This window comes from Nannospalax galili, unplaced genomic scaffold (genome assembly GCF_000622305.1).
Source record: "Nannospalax galili isolate Female #2095 unplaced genomic scaffold, S.galili_v1.0 scaffold280, whole genome shotgun sequence".
Lineage (NCBI taxonomy): Eukaryota > Metazoa > Chordata > Mammalia > Rodentia > Spalacidae > Nannospalax > Nannospalax galili.
In genome coordinates, this window is record NW_008347808.1 from 4,082,182 (window position 1) to 4,104,523 (window position 22,342).

At 38.7% G+C, this 22,342-nt stretch overlaps 1 protein-coding gene across 1 annotated transcript in view; it reads right to left on the reverse strand.

The window, feature by feature from the left end:
- Positions 1-22,342, reverse strand: part of Ophn1 (oligophrenin 1) — a 417,268-nt gene that overhangs the window by 263,954 nt on the left and 130,972 nt on the right. Inside the window, exon 3 of the mRNA XM_008844367.3 lies at positions 15,677-15,772. Coding sequence (XP_008842589.1) covers positions 15,677-15,772 — 96 coding nt within the window. The remainder of the gene's footprint in view (positions 1-15,676; positions 15,773-22,342) is intronic.

Here is a 22,342-nt window from a genome sequence, read left to right on the forward strand (position 1 = left end):
CACAGTACATGGAAATACTCCACTTCACAATAGCTGCAGAAAAATGAAATATCTCGGAATAAACCTGACCAAAGACATTAAAGACCTCTACAATGAAAATTTTAAATCTTTAAAGAAAGAGATTGAGGAAGACATCAGAAGATGGAAGGACCTCCCATGTTCATGGATTGGAAGAATTCATAATGTGAAAATGACCATCCCACCAAAAGCCATTTATAGATTCAATGCAATGCCAATCAAAATCCCCATGACATTTTTCACAGAATTGGAAAAAAACACACTAAGATTCATATGGAAGCACAAAAGACCTCGGATACCCAAAGTAACCCTCAGCACTAAGAGCAATGTCAGGGGGATTACTATACCAGATTTTAAACTGTATTACAGAGCTATACTCATAAAAACAACATGGAACTGGCACAAAAATAGACCTGTAGATCAATGGAACAAAATTGATGACCCACATATACACAAAAATAGCCCCATAGATCAATAGAACAAAATTGAAGACCCAAATATTTCAGCCACCTGATATTTGACAATAGGGCCAAGAATATTCACTGGAGTAAAGACAGCATGTTCAGCAAATGGTGCTGGCAAAACTGGATCTCCACCTGTAGAAGAATGAAACTAAACCCCTTTCTTTCACCTTGCACAAAAGTCAATTCCAAATGGCTCAAAGACCTCAATGTAAATCCTGAAACTCTGAAAATGTTAGAAGTAAACATTGGCAAAAACCTACAAGATATAGTTGTAGGAAAGGATTTGCTAAACCAGACAACTGCTCAGGAAACAAGGTCAAGAATCAACAAATGGGACCTCATTGAACTACAAAGCTTCTGTACATGAAAGGAGGCAACCAGAGAAGTGAAGAGAATACCCACAGAATGGGAGAAAATCTTCACCAGCGACACCTCTGACAGAGGTCTAATACCCAGAATATATAATGAACTCAAAAAACAAAGAAGAAAGGAAGTAACCCAATTAAAAGATGGGGTAAGGAGCTGAACAGAATTCTCAAAAGAAGAAATAAAGATGGCTAAGAAGCATCTTAAAAGATGTTCAACATCACTAGTAATTAGGGAAATGCAAGTGAAAACCACTTTAAGATTTCATCTTACCCCAGTCAGACTCGCTAAGATCAAGATGAACTCAAAAAACAAAGAAGAAAGGAAGTAACCCAATTAAAAGATGGGGTAAGGAGCTGAACAGAATTCTCAAAAGAAGAAATAAAGATGGCTAAGAAGCATCTTAAAAGATGTTCAACATCACTAGTAATTAGGGAAATGCAAGTGAAAACCACTTTAAGATTTCATCTTACCCCAGTCAGACTCGCTAAGATCAAGAGAACAAATTTACCATTTGACCTAGTTATACCATTCCTTGGCATATACCCAAAGAACTCATCCTATTGCAGAGACACTTGTACATCCATGTTTGTTGCTGCTCTTTTCACAATAGCTAAGAGATGGAAGAAACCTACGTGTCCCTCAGTTGACAAGTGGATAATGAAAATGTGGTTCATTTATATGACAGAATTTTACTCAGCAGTAAAGAAAGATGAAATGAAATTTGCAGGTAAATGAATGGAACTAGAAACTGTGATACTAAGTGAAGTAACATAGACTCAGGAAAAAAAAAACGATGTGTGTTCTCCCTCATATGTAGATCATAGCACCAAACCCTGATAAGTGAGTATGTATCCAGACATAACTACAGGAGCCAGGATAATGGAAAGGAACCAGGGAGGTAAAGGAAAAGAAAGAATCTGAAAGAGAAGAACAGTAGGAAACAGGTGTTAATAAGGGAGATATGGATAAAAAATGGGTTAGTTCAAGGGAGGGGGGAAGGAAGGGTATACAAGGAACCTAGGGGATAAAGCGAAAGAACGAACTCAAGAGAGGTAAGACCTAGGAGAAGGGTATTATTAAGGGAGAAATGGGAAAAAATGGGGCACCTTAATTGGGGAATCCATGATGGGAGGTGTGCTGGATAGCTTTAGTGTCAACTTGACACACCTGGGTTGAGGGAGCCTCAATTGGGGAACTGCCTCTATTGGACTGGCATGTGTCCATATCTGAGGGGCATCTTCTTGATGAGTGATGTGGGAGGGCCCAGCTCACTGTGGGTGGTGCCACCCATGGGCAGGTGTGCCTGTGTTGCATAAAAAAGCAGGCTGAGCAGGGGCTAGGGGAGCAAGCCAGTAAGCAGAGTTCCTCCATGGCCTGGGCTCCAGCTCCTGCTTCCAGGTTCCTGCCCTGAGTTATTATTACCTTGAGCTCCCTGATGAACTGTGACCTGGGAGTTGTAAGCTGAATAAACCCTTTCCTCCCCAAGTTGGTATTGGTCAGAATGTTTTGTCACAGCAATGAAGAAACAAACTAGGACATAAATTGGTACCAGAGAGTGGGATATTGCTGTGACAGACCTGACCTTGGTGTTTTGGGGAGGACTGTGGAATTGTTTGGCACTTTGGGCTGGAAAAGCCATTGCATACTCAGAGTTTGTTGCTGTGGAGCTTGGAACAGCTATGCTGAAAGAGTTGTAGACGATGGAGGCCTGGCTTGTGAAGCTTCAAAGGGAAGCGGAGACTATCAGATCTGTTCGTGTAAGATTTTGGATTGAGAATCTGTGGGTTCTGGTCAGCTGGTGCTGAAGAATCAGCTGTGATTAAGAAGAGACCAGAACCTGAAGAAAAAAACTTTGCTTTACTGGGACAATTGATGCTGGTTACCTGGGGGCTGAAAAATCAGCTGTAAGTAACAAGATACTAGCATCACTGTGGTAGAGTCTTTTGGGAGGTATTTCCTCAGGGTCAGCACACAGAGGGGACCTGCACCTCTATTTCAAGCTGGAAACAGGACTTGGTAATGTGTAAGAGTCTCCTGCATGGTTCTGGTGTTGAAAGCATGAAGGGGTCACAGAGAGCAGCTGAGGCTTGGCACTCTGAGAGGCCAGGAAAGGCCATAGGTGAAAGTGCAGCTTCAGTTGCAATGAGGACCCCAGGATTGAACGGGTCATGGAGAGAATCTGAGGCTTTGTACCCTAAGAGGCAAGAAGAGGCCATTGGTAAAGGCGTAGCCTCAGTTTCAGTGGAGACCCCAGCTTTTTGGAGAGGACAGGACCATGGGACGACCAACAAGGACAGCAATAAGCATGGAATGGAGCTGGCCTGGGTCTGTGAGATGAGCTGAGTGTGCTGTGGACTGCAGAGTCAAGAGCAGTGGAGCTGCCGGTACCCTTTGGAGCCCAGAGGATCATGAGTGAATCCCAGGTGTCCAGCCTCTAGCTACTTGGTGGACTTTGGTTTTGCTTAGGTGTGCCCAATTCTTCCCTTTGAAATAAGACAGTACTTGTTTTGGATTTTATAGACGCCCACCCACAGTTAAGAGACTATTAAGAGACTATGGATTTTTAAGTGTTTGGATTTTTAAAGGACTGTGGGTTTTTTAAGGTTATACTGTTTTATGTTGTGATATTAACATCATATCTTGTGGACAGAAATTGGAAAGCTATGGTTTAATAGTGATGTTTGTGTGTCAACTTGACAAGGGGTCAATTGTGCTGGATAGCTTTAGTGTCAACTTGACACACCTGGGTTGAGGGAGCCTCAATTGGGGAGTTTCCTGTATTGGACTGGCCTGTGGCCATATCTGAGGGGCATCTTCTTGATGAGTGATGTGGGAGGGCCCAGCCCACTGTGGGTGGTGCCACCCATGGGCAGGTGGGCCTGTGTTGCGTAAGAAAGCAGGCTGAGCAGAGGCCAGGGGAGTAAGCCAGTAAGCAGCATTCCTCCATGGCCTGTGCTCCAGCTCCTGCTTCCAGGTTCCTGCCCTGAGTTCCTACCTTGGGCTCCTTGATGAACTGCGACCTGGGAGTTGTAAGATGAATAAACCCTTTCCTCCCCAAGTTGGTATTGGTCAGAATGTTTTGTCACAGCAATGAAGAAACAAACTAGGACAGAATGGTTTGAGAACGTGAGAGCTAAATAATGCCTAGCTAGTTTTAAAAACCAGAGGGAAGCATATTAGTCCAACAACCTTCTGACAAATTATACATACCAGATCAAGAAATACATATCTAGACAAGGTTTATCTGAGAACAATTGGTCTTTGCCCAAGCTTTATCTACATGGCACATGGTAATTAAAAGTACCAGATTGGTGGAACTAACCTTCTTGGATGTTTAACAGATATACTTTGAGGCCTATACTAATCTGGTCAGAGGGACATAAAGGACAGTTTTTGCTCCTTGCCCTCCAAGATCGACTAGTTCCAGGGGACTATGAGCATCTCTCAAAATGTCCTGTAATTGTGGTGGATCACCTGTCCTCTTCATCAAGGAGGCCAAGGAGACCCCACAAGATGGACTTGAGCCAGTGTCTAGTCTACAAAGAGGAGGGTCAACACAGAGGAATCATTTCTTCCATGCTTCCAAGCGAAGCCAGCCTTGGTCGAGCAGGACTTTTGACTTATCCTCACATAGATGGAACTGGTAAAAGAAAGGAGCCAGGGGCTCCTCCCAAGCCCATGTGACCCCTGAGGAACAGATCCTCAAATGGCCTTAAGAGTGAAAAATAATTTTGTTTATCTGGGCCAAGTGTATGGCCTTAAACACCCAAAAGGAAAGTATAACCCAAGATTAAAGGGACCAATATAATTTTTTAAGAGTCTATATGTATAGCTAAAGGCTACATAACAAGAAACAATGCCAGACAGGTGATACCTTCTTTTGAGTTGTTGGCCAGGGTGGCCCAAGAGACTCCCAGACAGTAGTAACCCAGCATAGAACTGGGAAAATGAACAGCAGCCCCCAATCTTATCTGAAGGACTATTGACAACTGATTGCTGCTAGATGAGGAACAGCTGACCTTCCTAAAACAAAGACCTCTAGATAGGCTGACTAGATTCATCAGATGGACAAGTACTGGAGAACAGCTGGGGGTGCCAACAACACAGTGGACAGTAGCTGGGATGACAGAGTATAAGGGCTCTAGTGGGCTGGGGGGGCAGGCTATGGGAGGGTGCCATCTGGGAAGTGGGTATATAGATGAATAAGATTGTTTGGGATGTTCTGTGTGATATACCCACAAAAAAATCAACAAATTAAAATAATGAGTTATATTTGAGAAGGAAACATAAAAAGTTATGTCATATTAATTAGTTGAGGTGATAAACATTACCATTGAAATCTACCTGATGACTTTGTAGACATACACAGGTGTCAAGTATCCAAGTGCAACCTATTATGACTAGTAATAATCAGATACATACAGATTAGAGATGCATGCGCGTGCCAACATTTCAGTGTTATGAGTAAAAACAGAGTCTTTCTGTAAGAAACTGTATATTTTAAAATGAAATGGAGATCTTTTTTAAAGGTTAAAATATCATTCAATTTTATGTCTTATAGGGTTTATACTGAGTACAATATTGTATAACTATATTTATTCAACTGTGAACCTAAAAATTTACAGCCAATTTTGAAAGAGATGCATCTTTGCTCTGGGAATTGTTAGTGAATATGTTAATGCTGTAATGAAATGCTTCCTCTAAAAAATAAAAAAAATTAAAAATTTTAAAAAACCTTGCTACTTTGAATGCAACAAAATAGTTTTAATTTTTAATAGATTATGGAACTTTTGAATTTGGGGTGTCTTTTTTTATTTTTATTGAATTTTTTGTGTATTTCTTATAGAATGTCTCAAACAATCTTAATCATCTTTATACCCCCGTCCCCACTGGCCCCCGCCCAGCGCCCCCCCCCCCCACTGGAGCTCATATACTCCGTCATTGCTATTAACACCCACTGTGTTGTCAGTGTCCCCAGCCATTCTCCAGTGAAAGTCTGTCCACTGAGTCTAGTCAGCCTATCTAGAGTCCCTTGTTTTAGGAAGATCAGCTCTTCTTCATCTAGCAGCAATCAGTTGCCAACATTCCTTCAGATAAGGTCTGCAGTTCATTTTCCCAGTTTCTATGCTGGGTTATTGTCTGCCTGAGTTTCCCTGGGACTTGTGTATACTGACACCATTGCCATAGTATCATATGAGCAGGTTCCCAGGAGCTTGTACGACTCTGTTTCCATATGGTCATGCACCTCCTCCCTGACTCTTACAATCTTTTCTCCCCTTCTTCTGCGATGGTCCCTGAGCCTTGTGTGGGTGAAGTATAATAAAGGGGTCTTGTCCAAGGATCTCTACACTTTGGCCATTTGTGACCTTTTGTGTTCCTACATGAAGAAGCTTCATTATTGAGAACTGAGAGATTCACTAGTATCCTCTTCTTTATCCCTGTTTTATGTTTCATGAGCCTTAGGTGTAGATGTGTCAACTAGGCCTGGGCAATTCATAGACAAGGTCCATGTGTGACCAGTTGTACTACTTGGTGATAGTCTCTGACTGGTGCAAAATGAGCTTCTTTGATGAGTGGTGACTGGGATATTTGTCTGTAAATATAAGGATACACATCTTTCTCACAAAGTAAGAAGTCACATTAGTCTAGCGATGTGACAGTCTTGGGGTTTTCTCTAAGATCTATGGCTACTCCAGCCATGTTTATTAGGCTATGCTTACATTACCACATTTGAGTTTCTTCCCTTTGAGTGGGTGTGTATTCAAATTAGGAGGCTTTTGATTGCTCACAAAATAAAAGTGCCACTACCGCCCCAATGACATATGCAGTGCTGGCCATAGATATGGTTATTTGGTCTTGAAGCTGGTGTTGGATCATCCATTGATGTTTTCCCTTGGCACCTTCTTAGCACTCTCCAAAGCCATGAGAGCTAGCCTTCAGGGGAAGTGATTTCAGGGCAGTTACAGCTCTATTGCTCCAACTCCTGTGTCCAAAATATGTTCTGTCTTCGGCAGTAGGGCCTTTCTTTCAAGTTCTGGGAGGCCATCAAGGACTGTGGCAATAACCTGAGTAATTTGGGGAGTCTCTTGGACCACTCTGGCCAACAACTCGAAGGAAGGTATCTCCTGTCTGGCACTGTTTCTTGTTATGTAGCCTTTAGCTATATACATGGACTCATGTAGAGATAACGTATATATAATTTGTCAGTAGGTTGTTGGAATAATATGGTTCCCTTTGGCTTTTTTTAAAACTAGCTAGGCATTATTTATCTCTCTTCCCTCTTTCACTGTCTAACCCTTCCGCCATGGTTTCCACATTTATAGTGTGCCCATTTTCCTCATTTCTCCATTGATAATGCCTGTCCCCTAGGGTCCTATCCCTCTTGAGCTCCTTCTTTCCCTTTATCTCCAAGGTTCCCTGTATAACCCTTCCTCCACACTCCTATGTAAATAACCTCATTTTTATCCATAGCTCCATTAGTAACACCTGTTTCCTACTGTTCTTCTCTCGAGCATTCTTTCTTTTTCTTTACCTCCCTAGTTCCTTTTCATTATCCTGGTTCCTGTAGTCATGTCCGGGTACATATTCACTTATAAGGGGTAGCAAAGATGGTTCAGTGGTTAAGAGCACTGGTTGCTCTTGCAGATGACCCAAGTTTGCTTCCCAGCATCCACATGATGGCTAACAACTGCTCATAATTCCAGTTCCAGGGGATTTGACACCCTCGTCTGGTCTCCTCAGGCATTGTATGACAGAGGTGCATTTACATACATGCAGGAAAAATACTAATACATATAAAATAAAATAAATATTTTTTAAAGGTATATATGGGGCTGGAGAGATGGTTCAGTGGTTAAGAGCACTGGCTGCTCTTGCAGAGGCCCTGGGATCAATTCCCAGCACCCATATGGTAGCTAACAGTCTTCATTAACTCCAGTGGTAGGGGAATCTGACACCCTCTTCTGACCTCTGCAAGCATTGTAGGACATGGGTGCACTTACATATATGCAGGTAATACACAAATACACATAAAATAAAAAATAATAAATAAAAATAGTTTCTAAATGTATACACACACACATATATATACAAACTCTGAATACATGTGTATGTATGTATATACACATTTATCTTTCCTTAATGGTCATCCTGGGGATTACAACTAACATTTTAAGTTATGATAGTTTTTAGATTATGACAATTTAGTCCAGATTAATATCATTTTAAATTCAATAGAGTAAGGGAATTTGGGTCCTGTATTATTCCATTTTTCTCCCCTTCACCTATGCTACCGTTAAACAAAATATATCTCTATTTGTTATAAATCTTTCAACCCACTTTATAGTAATTTATGCAATTTAAAAAATCTAATAGGAAAGCTATAAACAAAAACAATTTATACTATCAGTTACATTTCCTGATGTTTTATTTCTCCATGTAGATTTGAATTATTATCTAATGTTCTTTTTCTACCTGAAGGATTGGTTTTCTTTATTACTTCTTTTGGAACAGATTTTTTAGTGTTGCATTCTATTAAGATTTGGGTTTGTTCCCTTGTTTAACATTTCAATTATTATTATATGCTAATAAAAATTAATGGGAAAGATGTATACTTGACATATGTTAATAAAAAATGGAAAAAGATTCAATTTCTCTTGGTTTTGTTATATAGGTTTGCTAGGTATATAATATTTGTTTAATGGGTTTTTTTCAATTCTTTGAATATACTGCCAAACGGATTTCTACACGTCATAGTTTTTAGTGCAAAATCACCTCTTCACCTTATTGAGAAATTCCTGTACATAATGACTCATTTTTTATAAGATTCCCTCTTCAACGATGTCTTTCAACAGTTTGTGGGGAGTTTTGTATGTCTTCTTAAATTTATAAATATAAATTTGTTAAATTAATACATTTAAATAAAGTTAAATTTGTCGAGTATTTAGATTCCTGTGTTGGTTTGGCTCAGTTTACCAAATTTGGCATCTTGGGGCAATTATTTCTTCGAACAGTCTCTTTCTTTTCTTGTTCACTTCTTCATCTGAGATTCTCATTATATGTGTGTTCATATGCTTGATGGTACTCCACAGAGCTCTAAGGTTCAGATTCACTTTTCTTGACTGTCTACCACTCCCATATTCCTCTATTAAATTTTGTCACAGACTGACAGAAAGCAATGGACACTTTTCAAAGCCTAAGACAGTCCGTCAAATAGGTACATTCAGTTATTTTTCTTTCCCTTCCTCAAACTGAAGAATCACAAACACTTGTCCTTAGATTTGCTGAGCTGAGCCTTCCAATTCACTGTACAAATCTGATGCTGAATCCATATAAAGAATTATTCATTTTGTTTATTGTGCTTTTAAAATTCAGAATTTTTAGTTGTTTCCTTTTAAAAATATTTTCATTCCTAGCCAGGCGTGGTGGTGCACGCCTTTAATCCCAGCACCCGGGAGGCAGAAGCAGGTGATCTCTGTGAGGCCAGCCTGGTCTACATAGTGAGTTCCAGGACAGCTGGGGCTACAGCTGGAGACCCTGTCTCAAAAAGACCAAAAAAAATTTTTTTTCATTCCTTATATTAGTTTTTCTCTATTTTCTGAGAAATTGTTCTCAATCTTTCCTTTAGCTTTTTTGACACAGTTTCATTTATGTAAATATATTTACAACACCTAACATAAAGTATATAACTAATCTAATGTCTGACATTCCTCAAGGACAGTTTCTATTAGTTTCCTTTATTTATTTTTTTTTGTTAAAAGACCACTTCCTTACTATTTCTTCCCATATGTCATATTTTTTTTTAAAGGAACATTTTTAGTAAGTTTATGTGGTAATTCTAGAATTCAGAATTCCCTTCCTTCCCTAGAGTTTCTTATTTCTGTCATGCTGTTTGTTAATGACATTATAAATTCTGTACTCTGTCATATTAAGCCACTGAAGTCTCTAGTGAGGAAAGATAAACACTGAACAAAGGTTCTTCTCTTTCTAACTTTTTTCTTGTTTTGTTTTTGCTTTCTTTTCTTGGGGATTAAATTTAGAGTCTCGTGCATGTGAGACAAATAATCTATTTTTTTTTATTTTATGTGTATGTGTATATTGCCTGCATGTGTGTAAGTGACTTGTGTTGTGCAATGCCCATGGAGGACAGAAGAGGCTGTCGGATCACCTGTAATTGGAGTTAGAGACAGTTATTAGCTGTCATGTGGGTGCTGGGTTTTGAATCCGGGTCTTCTGTAAGAACAGTCAGTGTTCTTAACCACTGAGCCATCTCTCCATCCCTGCAAATAATCTATTTTAACAGAATTGTATCCCTACACTTTTTTGTTTTTGATTTTGTCTCATTTTTTTGAAACAGGTTCACCCTAAGTTGCCCAAGCTGGCCTTGAACTCACTCCATACCCAAGCATGCCTTGAACTTGCAATCCATCAGGCTAAGTCTCTCAAGCAGCTTCATCAGGCTTCCACCACCAGGCCCAGGTAAGAGATTTCTTTCAGTGGTTTGAAGGAGCAAGTTGCTGTGCCTTTGTTGAACTGTGCTGTAGGATTCTCTGTTCTTTTATAAATAGGTACAAACCCTGGGTATATACAAGCCCTGTACCTGTGCATGACCTTCTAGATTTCAAGGAATATGCCACAACTTTCCAAGGTTCTCTAAAGCACACTTTCTGTCTCTTCACATTTTAGGATTATTGTCCAGAAATTTGTTTGCTGTTTTATTCTTTCTGCTGCCTGCAGTAATGGCAGATTTAAACAATTGCTATTGAGTATCTTTCAAAATTGCTCTGAAGAAAAAGGTTGAAACAAAAATGTCTGAGTCAGTTCAAATAAAACAAGCCGTAGAAGTCATAATTCCAAGCACTGGAGGAGCTGAAAGACCCTTTTCTATCAAATGCTTACAAAAATAGTGGTTTTTCACATTATGCACCAAAGAACAGGAAGAATTCACTGCTTGCTCCCTCTTCGGATAAAAGGAATGGTGACTAAGAAAACTGGCTAAAGATAGGTGATAAACATTACCATTGAAATCTACCTGATGACTTTATATCCATACTCAGGTGCCAAGGATCTGAGTGTAACTGACTGTGACTAGTAATTATCAGATACATAGAGATTAAAGACACATGTGCAAACATGTAAGTGTTAGTAGCATTAAAAAATGAGTTTTTCTGTAGGAAACAGTATATTTTAAAATAAAATGGAAATCTTTTTTAAAGGTTAAAACCTCATTCAAATTTATGTCTTATAGTGTTTACGGGGTTTATACTGAGTTCAATATTGTATAACTGTATTAATTCAACTGTGAACCTAAAAATTTACAGCCACTTTTGAAGGAGATGTATCTTTGCTCTGGAAATTGGTATTGAATATGTTAAAACTGTAATGTTAAAGCTTCTTCTAATCATGTGGTTATTAAATAAATAAAAGAAAGAGAAAAAAGAAAATGAAGTTAACACACCTGTATAACCAGGAACAACACCATCATCAGGCCATCATCCCGTGACCTGCCCCATAACATGGTTAGGAAAACTGATTGCAACATGCTTCATTTTGAAGTCATTTGGGCATTTTATTGGTTTTCAATTATTCACTGTCATTAACAGTATTGAATGTGTAGTCTAGATTGCTTTTTTACACTTGATTTCTAAATGAATTTACTAGGTTATTTAAAGTATCTAAGCAGTTCTAAACCATTTGATCTATATTGTCAACAGTCACTGGAAATTTATGGTACTTTTGGAAGGCCCTATATTACATTGTAGAAAGTTTGCTTGATCTTATTGAACTCCAATTGTCTCATCAGTGAAATTGTAAGAATAAACGACATGAATATTAGACCTAAAAAGCATATAGCATGTCTCTTTTCTTTTCCTATCTTTCTTCCCTTTTTGCTCTTTCTCCTTTGAAATTTTCAAGGTATAGTTAATTCTTGCTAGACTTTCCTTTTAACATTTTGGCTGCTTAGCATTATTGAAGCATGTTGCAAGGAAAAAACACTGATACTGACTCCAAAGCTTTGTCTCTACTGGCTAGCTTTCATAGTCCTGGAAGGTGTGGTGCACGCTAGCCAAAGAGACAATTAATCATCACCCTTACCCAGCTGTGAATCCTGCCTGCTTCAACAGCAATTGGTCTAGCAAAATTTGAACTCTGGCGCAATAATGAAACATAATAGCACAAATAGTATGCACATAACAAATCATTTTCTAATTGGATATAAGGTCAGCTTCATAAGATACAGCCCATTCCTGACATTGCTATCAGGCCTATGAACATGTGGCTAGACAGGCCAGAGGCCATAGGAGAGAGCCAAATACTATTATTTTGCTAAATAGATAAAGTATTAAAGTGACTCCCTGGGACTGAAGGATGGCTCAGCACTAGCTGCTCTTGCAGAGGACCCGGGTTCAATTCCCAGCACCTACATGGTGGCTAACACCCCCAGTTCCAGGGGATCTGACACCCTCTTCTAGCCTCTTTGGCACTGCACAACATGACTGCACTTACATATGTGCAGGCAATACACTCATACACATAAAATAAAAATAATAAATAAAATATTTAAAGTGACTCCTAATGACTGGAACTATGCTGGAAGCCTCCTCCCTGAGGACTAGCTATCATAGTATCAGAAGGTGCTATCCAAGCTTCCAAGGAAGAAAAGCAACCAGTACTCTACCTAGCTGTGAAAGCTATGAGCCACAACCATGACCAGCCTGGCAAGATATCTTGAATGGTGCAATAGTGGCACTTCCACCTTAGGGGTAAACAACAACTGTCTAATTGGACTTCGGGCCAGCTCAACAGAAGGTAATTCATGCTTGGTACTGGAAACCCTGCCAAACGCCTATAGCTGGAAGGTTATAGGCCCTAGAAGAGAGCCTACTACTGTGATTTTCCTAAACCAATATATTTTCTAACTACATTCTAAATACTTACACCCACAGATAAATGTAGCTCTCATCCTTCATCAAAGAATTTCATTTTTGAAACAGATGGAGACTATTACAGATACCCATGACTGGTCAAAGTCTAGTGAATAATTGACCATGAGGTGCTCAGCACCAACTGATACATCTACAATTACAAATTTCACACCTAAGGCTCAGGAAGCATCACGGAAGAGGGGACAGAAAGAGCCAGAGGACAAGGATGCCTGCTGCTAGATAGTGTTTACTAGACATGACAGAAAAGTTACACCCATGAAATCTCAAAAATATGGTTTCCTAAACAAACCTGCATAATGACAATATCAGTTGACATGCCAATGTGGATGAAGGAAATTTCACAAGGTCTCACCTTTAAGACAAAGAACTATGGGCAATTAATGGCTATTGAGAGAGAATCCATTTTCTCCAGGGACAAGACCCCTGAGAGGACACTAAATGGACTCAGTAGAATATATTAGATAGATGATAAATGTATAACTAGATGATAGATAGATAGATGATAGATAGATAGATAGATAGATAGATAGATAGATAGATAGATAGATAATAGGTATGTAAACACACCTATGTAGTAGCAATAATTAAAGAAGAAGTTACAAAATTGAGAGTAGCAGGGACACAGGAGGAGTTGGAGGGGAGAAAGAGGAGAGAGAAGAAGGGTGGAAAGATGTAAATACAGTAGTGGTGTATGAAATTATCAGAAAATAATTATAAAAAAGAACAAAAAATTCATGTTTTGGGGTAAGGTCTTATACAGCCCATTTGCCTCAAACTTGGTATGCAGCTGAGGATGAACTTGAACTTCTGATCCTCCTGATTCTATTTCCGAAGTGCTGAGACTATAGAAATGTGCTACCATATACAGTTTTCTGCAGTGCTGGGGATCAAACCTAAAGCTTCCAGCATATTAGGTAAGTACTCTACCAACTGAGATACATTTTCAGGCTAAATTATGTATGTATTATGAAGTAAATTGCATTCAAAGAAAAAATGATACATGAGCCAGATGTATGCCTAAAATCCCAGCACTTGAGAGGCTGAGACAGGATAACCAAGAGTTCAAGGCCAGACAAAACCTTGTCTCAATAAAATAAAGAAAAGGGCTGGAGAGATGGCTCAGTGGTTAAGAGCACTGACTGTTCTTGCAGAAGACCCCCGTTCAGTTCCCAGCACCCACATGGCAGCTAACAAATGTCATAACTCTGGTTCCAGGGCATCCAACGCCCTCTTCTGGACTCCGTGGGCACTAAATGACATGGGTGCATTTACATTCATGCAGACATTACAATCATACACATAGAATAAAAACAATAAATATTTAAAAAAAAAAAAAAAGAAAGAAAATAGGATCCGGGCATGGTGGCACATGCCTTTAGTCCCAGCACTCTGTGAGTTCAAGGCCAGCCTGGTCTACACAGTGAGTTCCAGGCCAGATAAGGTTAAAGGAGACCCTGTCTTAAAAAGACCAAAAATACAAAAATAAACAAATAAAAGGAAAAATCAAAAAAGAAAAAGAAAACAAAGGGAAAGAAAGAAAAAAATTTAAGAAAATGGTGTACGTACAGGAAAATACTTAAAAGCTAAAATAGTATGCCCAATATGCTGCTAACTATGCAGGAATATTGTCATAATGATCTTCATACATTATATATTTATTTATTACTCAAATTAACTGCAGTGCAATTGTATTAAGAATATTAATTCTTAATATTATATTTTAGTGCATATTTGAGTCCTAGGCATCATCATTGTAGGTGTGTACATCATTTTTTCCAGTAACAGTATATCATTCCTGATATTTATGTAGTTCATTGTTCTTATTTGTCAAATACTTTATACTAATCCTTTAACTCAAGGGTCAGCAAACATTTTTTAGAAATAATTTTTTGTTATTTATTTAATAACCACATAATTAGAAGAAGCATTTCAGTACAGCATGAAGATATTCAATAACAATTTCCAGAGCAAAGATGCATCTCTTTCAAAATTGGCTGTAAATTTTTAGGTTCACAGTTGAATTAATACAGTTATACAATATTGAACTCAGTATAAACCCTAGTAGACATAAAATTGGATGAGGTTTTAACCTTAAAAAAGATCTCCATTTCATTTTAAAATATACTGTTTCATACAGAAAACATTTTAATCTGGTCAGAAAGTAAATATCGCAAACTTTGATGGTCATGTAGTCACTGTACCCTATAAAGCACCCACACACAATGCTTAAATAAGTGTTGTTGTGTCCAATTTATTTACAAATAGAGAGGGAGATGCATTTGGCTCACGGGCCATAGATTGTTGGCACTTTAACTTCTTAACAAAAGTAAACAAAGATCTTTTTTGCCTCCACTGTTTAATTTCCTCTCTAATAACCTTAATAGATATTAACGCTATTTTACAGAAGACAAGAACAAGAGTCAATGAAGGGAAATATCTTGTCCAACATCACATAGCTTATTAAATCCACTGCACATGGATTGCCAAATTTCTAAATGCTGGAAAAACTGTACTGAAATGTGTTAGTTTTAAACTCTAGAGGAATTGTTCCTCAGAAAAATCTTAATAAGGATCATTTTTAATACATCCGTTTTTCATCTATTTTCATGCTTTGGATGATATAAAGAAAAGCTTCCCTGCAGACTCAGCCAACAGCCTCAGTGGAGGTTCAGGAGATGTCTGGATTGCTGCGGCATGTGAGGAAAATAACAGTAACAGAGACTGTTTCATTAACAATCCTAAATAGCTTCCCAGGGGCTTGGGGCTAGACCAGGAAAGATGAAGAGATCCATGTGCTGTTCTGCATCCACAACCCAAAGAAGCTGATTGGTCTCTGGACTGCTTATAGAGGAATATAGCCCCATGCACCTGAAGACTTACCAATATTAATCTCATCATCAGTCAGAGTGTCCCCAATGAAATCAAACTGAAATGACTGCAGTGTCTGGGAGAATTTCTGAACAGCTGAGGAATAATCTGTAAAGGAAGAAGACAGTAGAAATAGTCACATTCCTCATTCCTCATCTCTCTTAAAGCAGATAGGGTAAACACAAAGGGACAGCTCTAGCAAGTAGCAAATTTTTTTTGAGAAAGTTAAGCAACTTTTAATGGGTATGTTCAGAAGAAATTGTGAGCAACTAAAGCTGAAACATAGAAGAGTCCTGAACATTTTGCAGCATGTTCTGAGCCTCAGTCCTCCTCTCTGGCTTGAAGCAAAGCTGAACTCTTCAAAAGGACTCCGTAAGAATTTGTTGAGCCTCCATTATAACAAGTGGGCCAAATGATTTCTCATCTTGCATGAAACAATATCTACAACCATTCTAGGAAGAAACAGTAATCACCATTCTATACATGTGAAATTCAAAACTCTAGACATATCTGGCATAGCTGTTTCTAGGAGACAGATCTTTCTGTCTCTCTAGGGCCCATTCCATAACAACATGGGTACTACCTGGATATTTTACACACTAATCAGATGGTAGTTTGGATCAAGATACTGTTATCAGAGTTAACAGACAAGCCTAAGGAAGCAATGAATGCAAAAAGTCAGTATGACATGACCAGATAAATGCTTTTATTTTGTCCCAATATTTTTGAATTTGCATTTGCAAATATTCAGTGATGGTATGAAATTAAATCACATTTATTGACATCAGAGAACTTACTTTTATTGATTTTTTTTTAACTTTTAAAGAAACTTTATTGAGAATTTCATCCATGCATATAAGGTGTTTTGAACAAATCCAAGCCCACTCCCTCCCCTCCAACTCCTCCCATATCTCCCTATCACTTTTTTCTAAAAACTTCCTTCCTTCCTGTCTTTCTTTCTTTCTTCCTTCCTTTCTTTCTTTCTTTTTTAATTATTTATTTAATAACAACATACTTAGAAGAAGCATTTCATTACATCAGCATTGACATATTCAATAACATTTTCTAAGCTAGGCTGCATCTCTTACAAAATTGGGTGTACATTTTTAGATTTACAGTTGAATTATTACAGTTATACAATATTGTACTCAGTATAAACCCTATAAGACATAAAATTAAATGAGGTTTCAACCTTTAAAAAAGATCTCCATTTCATTATTAAAATACAGAGTTTCATGCAGAAAACTTTGGAGCTTTTTGCTACTCTATCATTCCTCCCTTTGAAGAGGTAAAATATTGCCTTCAGCAGGGAGTTTAGCAAACCTCTTGATCCTTGCTACTCCCAGAGTAGGTCTCAGACCAGCAAGAGTATCATCCCCTAGGAGCTTAAAGGAAATGCAAATGACCACTCCAATCTAGAGTTACTCAACCAGAAATTGTAACAGTACAACACCAAGGGAATCCACATGTTCTTAAAGTTTTGAGGGCAATTTCTGTCACCAACTAAGCTGCATTAGGACATTTAAGAAAGCTCAAACTTTCCCTATTTCTTCTCTTATTTTCTGGTTTCATCCTCATAGTCATGATTTGCATTCACATCTAAGACACTGAGGGTAACAGAGCCTCAGAGTTTGTTCTTAGGTTAAGGTAAATGAAGGTAAATCTTCAACAGTGTCTATTCCTTCCAATAAGCAGACATCCCAAAGCTGGGTATGAAGACACATACCTATAATCCCAGCACTCTGGAGGCTAAGACAAGAGGATGATAATTCTGTCTGGCCTATATAATGAGATCCTACTCGGCACTTATGCAAAAAAGCAGGTATGGCAGCCTGTGCCTGAAATTCTAGTGCTGGGAGGCAGAGTCAGGTGGAGATGGGCGCTTGCTGTCAAGCCGGGGTAGCAGAAATGATAAGCTTTAGATTCAGTGAGAGACTCTGTACCAAAAAATAAGATGGAGACTGATCGAGGAAGCCACCAGATGTGTACTTCCCTGTACTTCATAGGCACATGCCTGGGTATATGAGTGAGCACCCCCATATATATGAGCAAAAACATAACAAAAAAAAATCTGTGAATAGGCTTAAATTAATATCTCTTCATCACAAAGATTTGGCCTTTACATTGAAAGAAATGCTAGAGAGGAAGGAAGGAGTGGAGGGGGGAGGAGGAAAGCAGGAAGGCAAGCAGGAAGGAAGAGCAGATTACGTTTTGAGACAGGGAATTTGCTTTACAGTCCAGAGTGTCCTTGTCCTCCAGATCCTCCAGCTTCAGTCTGCCAAACACTGGTGAAAATATGCATGAGCCCCCACACCCATCTAAGACCCATCATAGATTTTAGATAAATAAAATAAGAGGTATTTAGTCTCCCAAGAATCCACGAATAACCTAGAAATGCTTGTCAAGTGTGGGACACTCACGTCCTTATCATCTGAAAATCTGCCATATTATTCCAAAACACATGAACTCATTATTTTATTTTGCTTACTATGTCTGAATGTCACTGCATCATAAAAATTTAACATCTCTGTTCTAGAGCACTATCTTCCAAGCCAAACAACTGCCATCTTCGGGGGAGTTCAGTTGTGTCTGTTCACCAAAGATTATCATAGCTGGACTTTTTGTTGACTGTTGGTATTTCCCCATGGGATGAGGTGGGAGAATCAAGGGACCTCACCTGTGCAACCAGCCACTCTTCCTAATTGTTGCAATTCTACCTTAATTGCATGTGGCCTCAGGGTTTCAGTGAAGGCCTAGAGCACATAGGCTGAGAAGGAGTAAGGGAAGGGGCTTCATCTATGTGGTCACACGGAAACCAGCATCTATGCTGGGTGAGGACTTCTCAGTGTGCCCGCTTTTGCTTCACCCACACTCCTGCCCCTAAGCCCTCACCGGTGCTCTGGAAGTAAGCCTGATAAATTCATTCATTCCCTGCCGTGAACTTTGGTGGTACTGAACTTTAGTTTGTCACTGGGACCCTAGCAAGAGGAGGCTGACATTGCTTAGTACCCACCCAGGGTGAAAACTGTAACAACAATCTCTTTGAGAGTTTTCCTCCATCACCACCATCTTATTGATATATGCATCTTCTATGTTCTTTTTCACCATACCCTTACTCATTCTAGAATGTGCTTACAATATTTTTTAGGCACTTAAACATGTTCTGGGAATGAACTAGCATATGACAAGGACTAATTAGTTAATGTTGCAAAGACAGCAGTCTGCTTTTTATTACTACTGTGATATGGTTTGACTATGTCTTTGGAGGGTGCATGTATGAAAATGTAATCCCCACTGTTAAGTATTATGACAATGTAAATGTAATACAGCTATGGTTTTAAAAAGTAAGTCATTTTTTAACTTTTACAAAAACTTTATTGAGAATTTTATACATGCATATAAGGTGTAATGATCAAATCCATGCTCACCCTCTCCCCTCCAACATTCCCCCCGCTATGAAGAGGTAACCCTAAAATCTTTTAAGGATACAAGCTCCCAAATACTTTTGACATTTTTGGCCTTTGGAACAGAGTATGTTGCTAAAAGGCCCAAGGACATATTGACTTTTAGCCCAGAAACTGACTACATTTCTTTGGGGTCTTTTTACCCTAACTGCCTAGCCAATTTTTAACTCCTATTCTTATCATGTCATCCTCTGAAGGGGTTACCCAAATTACCAATAGGGACGCAGGGAATAGGGACGCAGACCACTCTGGCTCCTTCCATGCTGAACAGGGACGCAGGGTGAGGCGATTGGAGTACCTCTTCAGTGGGTATATCTAAAAGACTCCCAAATTGCATAACTCTTGTCTCTAAGGGGAAAAGAAAGTCCTTGAATCATGAATAGGAGATGTAAAGGAGAAGTAAAGGCAAGAGTAATTAGCATTACAAGTTCTAGAAAGGGAACTAGAAAAAAGAACAGGGCAATTTTCAAATGTTCATATGAGAGCCCATTGGAGTTTCTTAACAAGGACTTCAAAAACATCCCTCCATTGGGTTCCTCCTCATTTTTCTTTTGTCTTCCAAGGCAGGACTCATTGGCTGGGAAGAGTGGCTGGATATTGAGGTGGGGGTCCAGTGACCCTGCTTGGCACTCCTTTAATGAATGAGCACAGCCATCAACAAGCCCAATTGTGATTACATTTAGGGATCAGGCTCAGCCGAAGTCTTGATGATAGTAGTTATTTCACACAGAAGGGACTGCTGTATAGCATCATCTTATTAAAATGACCTGGAATTTAAAAGGATTTGATGCTAGGAGCCACATATGAGGGAGAACATACATCATTTGTTTTTCTGAGTTTGTGTTACTTTATTTAGTATGACACTTTCTAGATCCATCCATTTACCTGAAAATTTCATTATTTCATCTTCCTTTACTGCTGAATAGAACTCCATTGTGTAAATATACCACATTTTTGTTAACCGCTCATGACTTGAGGTTGCTTCCATCTCTTAGCTATTGTGAAAAGAGCAGCAACAAAGGTGGTTGTACAAGTGTCTCTACAATAGGATGAGTCCTTTGGGTATATGCCAAGGAGTGGTATAACCGGGTCATATGGTAGGTTCATTTTTAGTTTTTTAGGAGTTCTCCACACTGTTTTCCATAGAGACCGCACAAGTTTGCAATCCCACCAGCAGTGAATGAGCGTTCCCCTTTCTCCACATCCTCACCAGCATTTGGTATCATTTGTTCTCTTGATCCTAGCCAGTCTGATTGGAGTAAAGTGATACCTTAGGATGGTTTTAATTTGCATCTCCTTAATTACTAGCAATGTTAAACACCTTTTTCGATGTTTCTTAGCCACCTTTATTTCTTCATTTGAGAACTCTCTGTTTAGATCTTTAGCCCATCTTTTCATTGGGTCATTTGGTTTCTCGGTTCTTTGCCTTTTGAGTTTTTTTATATATTCTGGATGTTAAACCTCTGTCAAATGTGTCACTGGTGAACACTTTTTCCCATTCTGTGGGTTTTCTCTTCACTGGTTTGATTGTTTCTTTTGCTGTGCAGAAGCTTTTTAGCTTAATGAGGTCCCACTTATTGATTGCTGACCTTAATTCCTGAGTGACTTCTGTCTGATTTAGAAAATCGTTTCCTAGACCTATATCCTGTAAGTTATTGCCAATATTTTCTTCTCATAGTTTCAGGGTTTCCAGTTTCACATTGAGGTCTTTGATCCATTTGGAGTTGATTTTTGTGCAATGTGAAAGATAGGGATCTAGTTTCATTCTTCTACAGGTGGAGATCCAGTTTTGCCAGCACCATTTGTTGAAGATGCTATATTTCCTCCATTGTGTGTTCTTGGCATCTTTGTCAAATATCAGGTAGCTGAAATTGCATGTACTCAGGATTGGATCTTCAATGATGTTCCATTGATCTATGTGTCTATTTTTGCACCATTTGTCAAATGTCAGGTGGCTGAAATTGCGAGTATTTTTGTTTGGGTCTTCCATGATGTTCCATTGATTTATGTGTCTATTTTGTGCTAGTACCACACTGTTTTTATGACTATAGCTGTGTAGTATACTTTGAGATCTGGTATAGTAATCCCCCAAGTGTTGCTCTTTGTGCTCACAGTTGCTTTGGCTACTCGGAGACTTTTGTACTTCCATATGAATTTATTTAAGGATGGATTTTTCTAATTCTGTGAAGTATGTCATAGGGATTTTGATTGAAATTGCATTGAATCTATATATTGCTTTTGATAGGAGGGCAATTTTAACAATATTAGTTCTTCCAGTCCATGAACATAGGAGATCCTTCCATCTCCTGGTGTCTTCAATCTCTTTCTTTATTTAAAATTTTCATTGTAGAGATCTTTGCTGTCTTTGGTCAGACTTAGTCCAAGTTATTTTAATTTTTTGCAGCAATTGTGAATGGGAGCATTTCCCTGTATTCTTTCTCCAATTGCTTGTTATTGGTATATAGAAAGGCTACTGATTTTTGTAGATTGATTTTACAACCTGCCACTATACTGAAAGTGTTGCAGTTCTAGCAGTTTTCTGGTGGAACTTTTGGGGTCTCTTATGAATACCATCATATCATCTGCAAAAAGTGATAGTTTGACCACTTCTTTTCCAATTAGTACTCTTTTAATTTCCTTCTCCTGTCTTATTGCTTTAGCAAGAGTTTCAAGTACTTCGTGGAAAAGGAGTGGAGATAGTGGACATCCTTTTCTGGTTCCTGATTTTAATGGGAATGGTTCCAGTTTTTCTCCATTTAGAATGATATTGGTTGTGGGTTTGTTGTACATAGCTTTAATTATGTTGAGGTATGTTTCATCCAGTCCAATTCCCTCTAGGACTTTGAACATAAATACATGCTAAATTTTGTCAAAAGCCTTTTCTGCATCTATTGAAATGACAATGTGGTTTTTGTCTTTGAGTCCATTTATATGATTAATGACATTTATTGACTTGCATGTATTGAACCAGCCCTGGATCTCTGGGATAAACCCTACTTGCTCATGGTGAATGATCTTTTTGATGTGTGTCTGTATGCAGTTTGAAAGTACTTTGTTGAGAATTTTTGCATCTACGTTCATTAAGGATATGGGTCTATAATTTTCTTTTTTGGTTGTATTTTTACCTGGCTTTGGTATTAAAGTAATGCTGGCTTCATAGAAGGAATTTGGGAGTTTTCCCTCCATTTCTATCTTTTTGAATATATTAAATAAT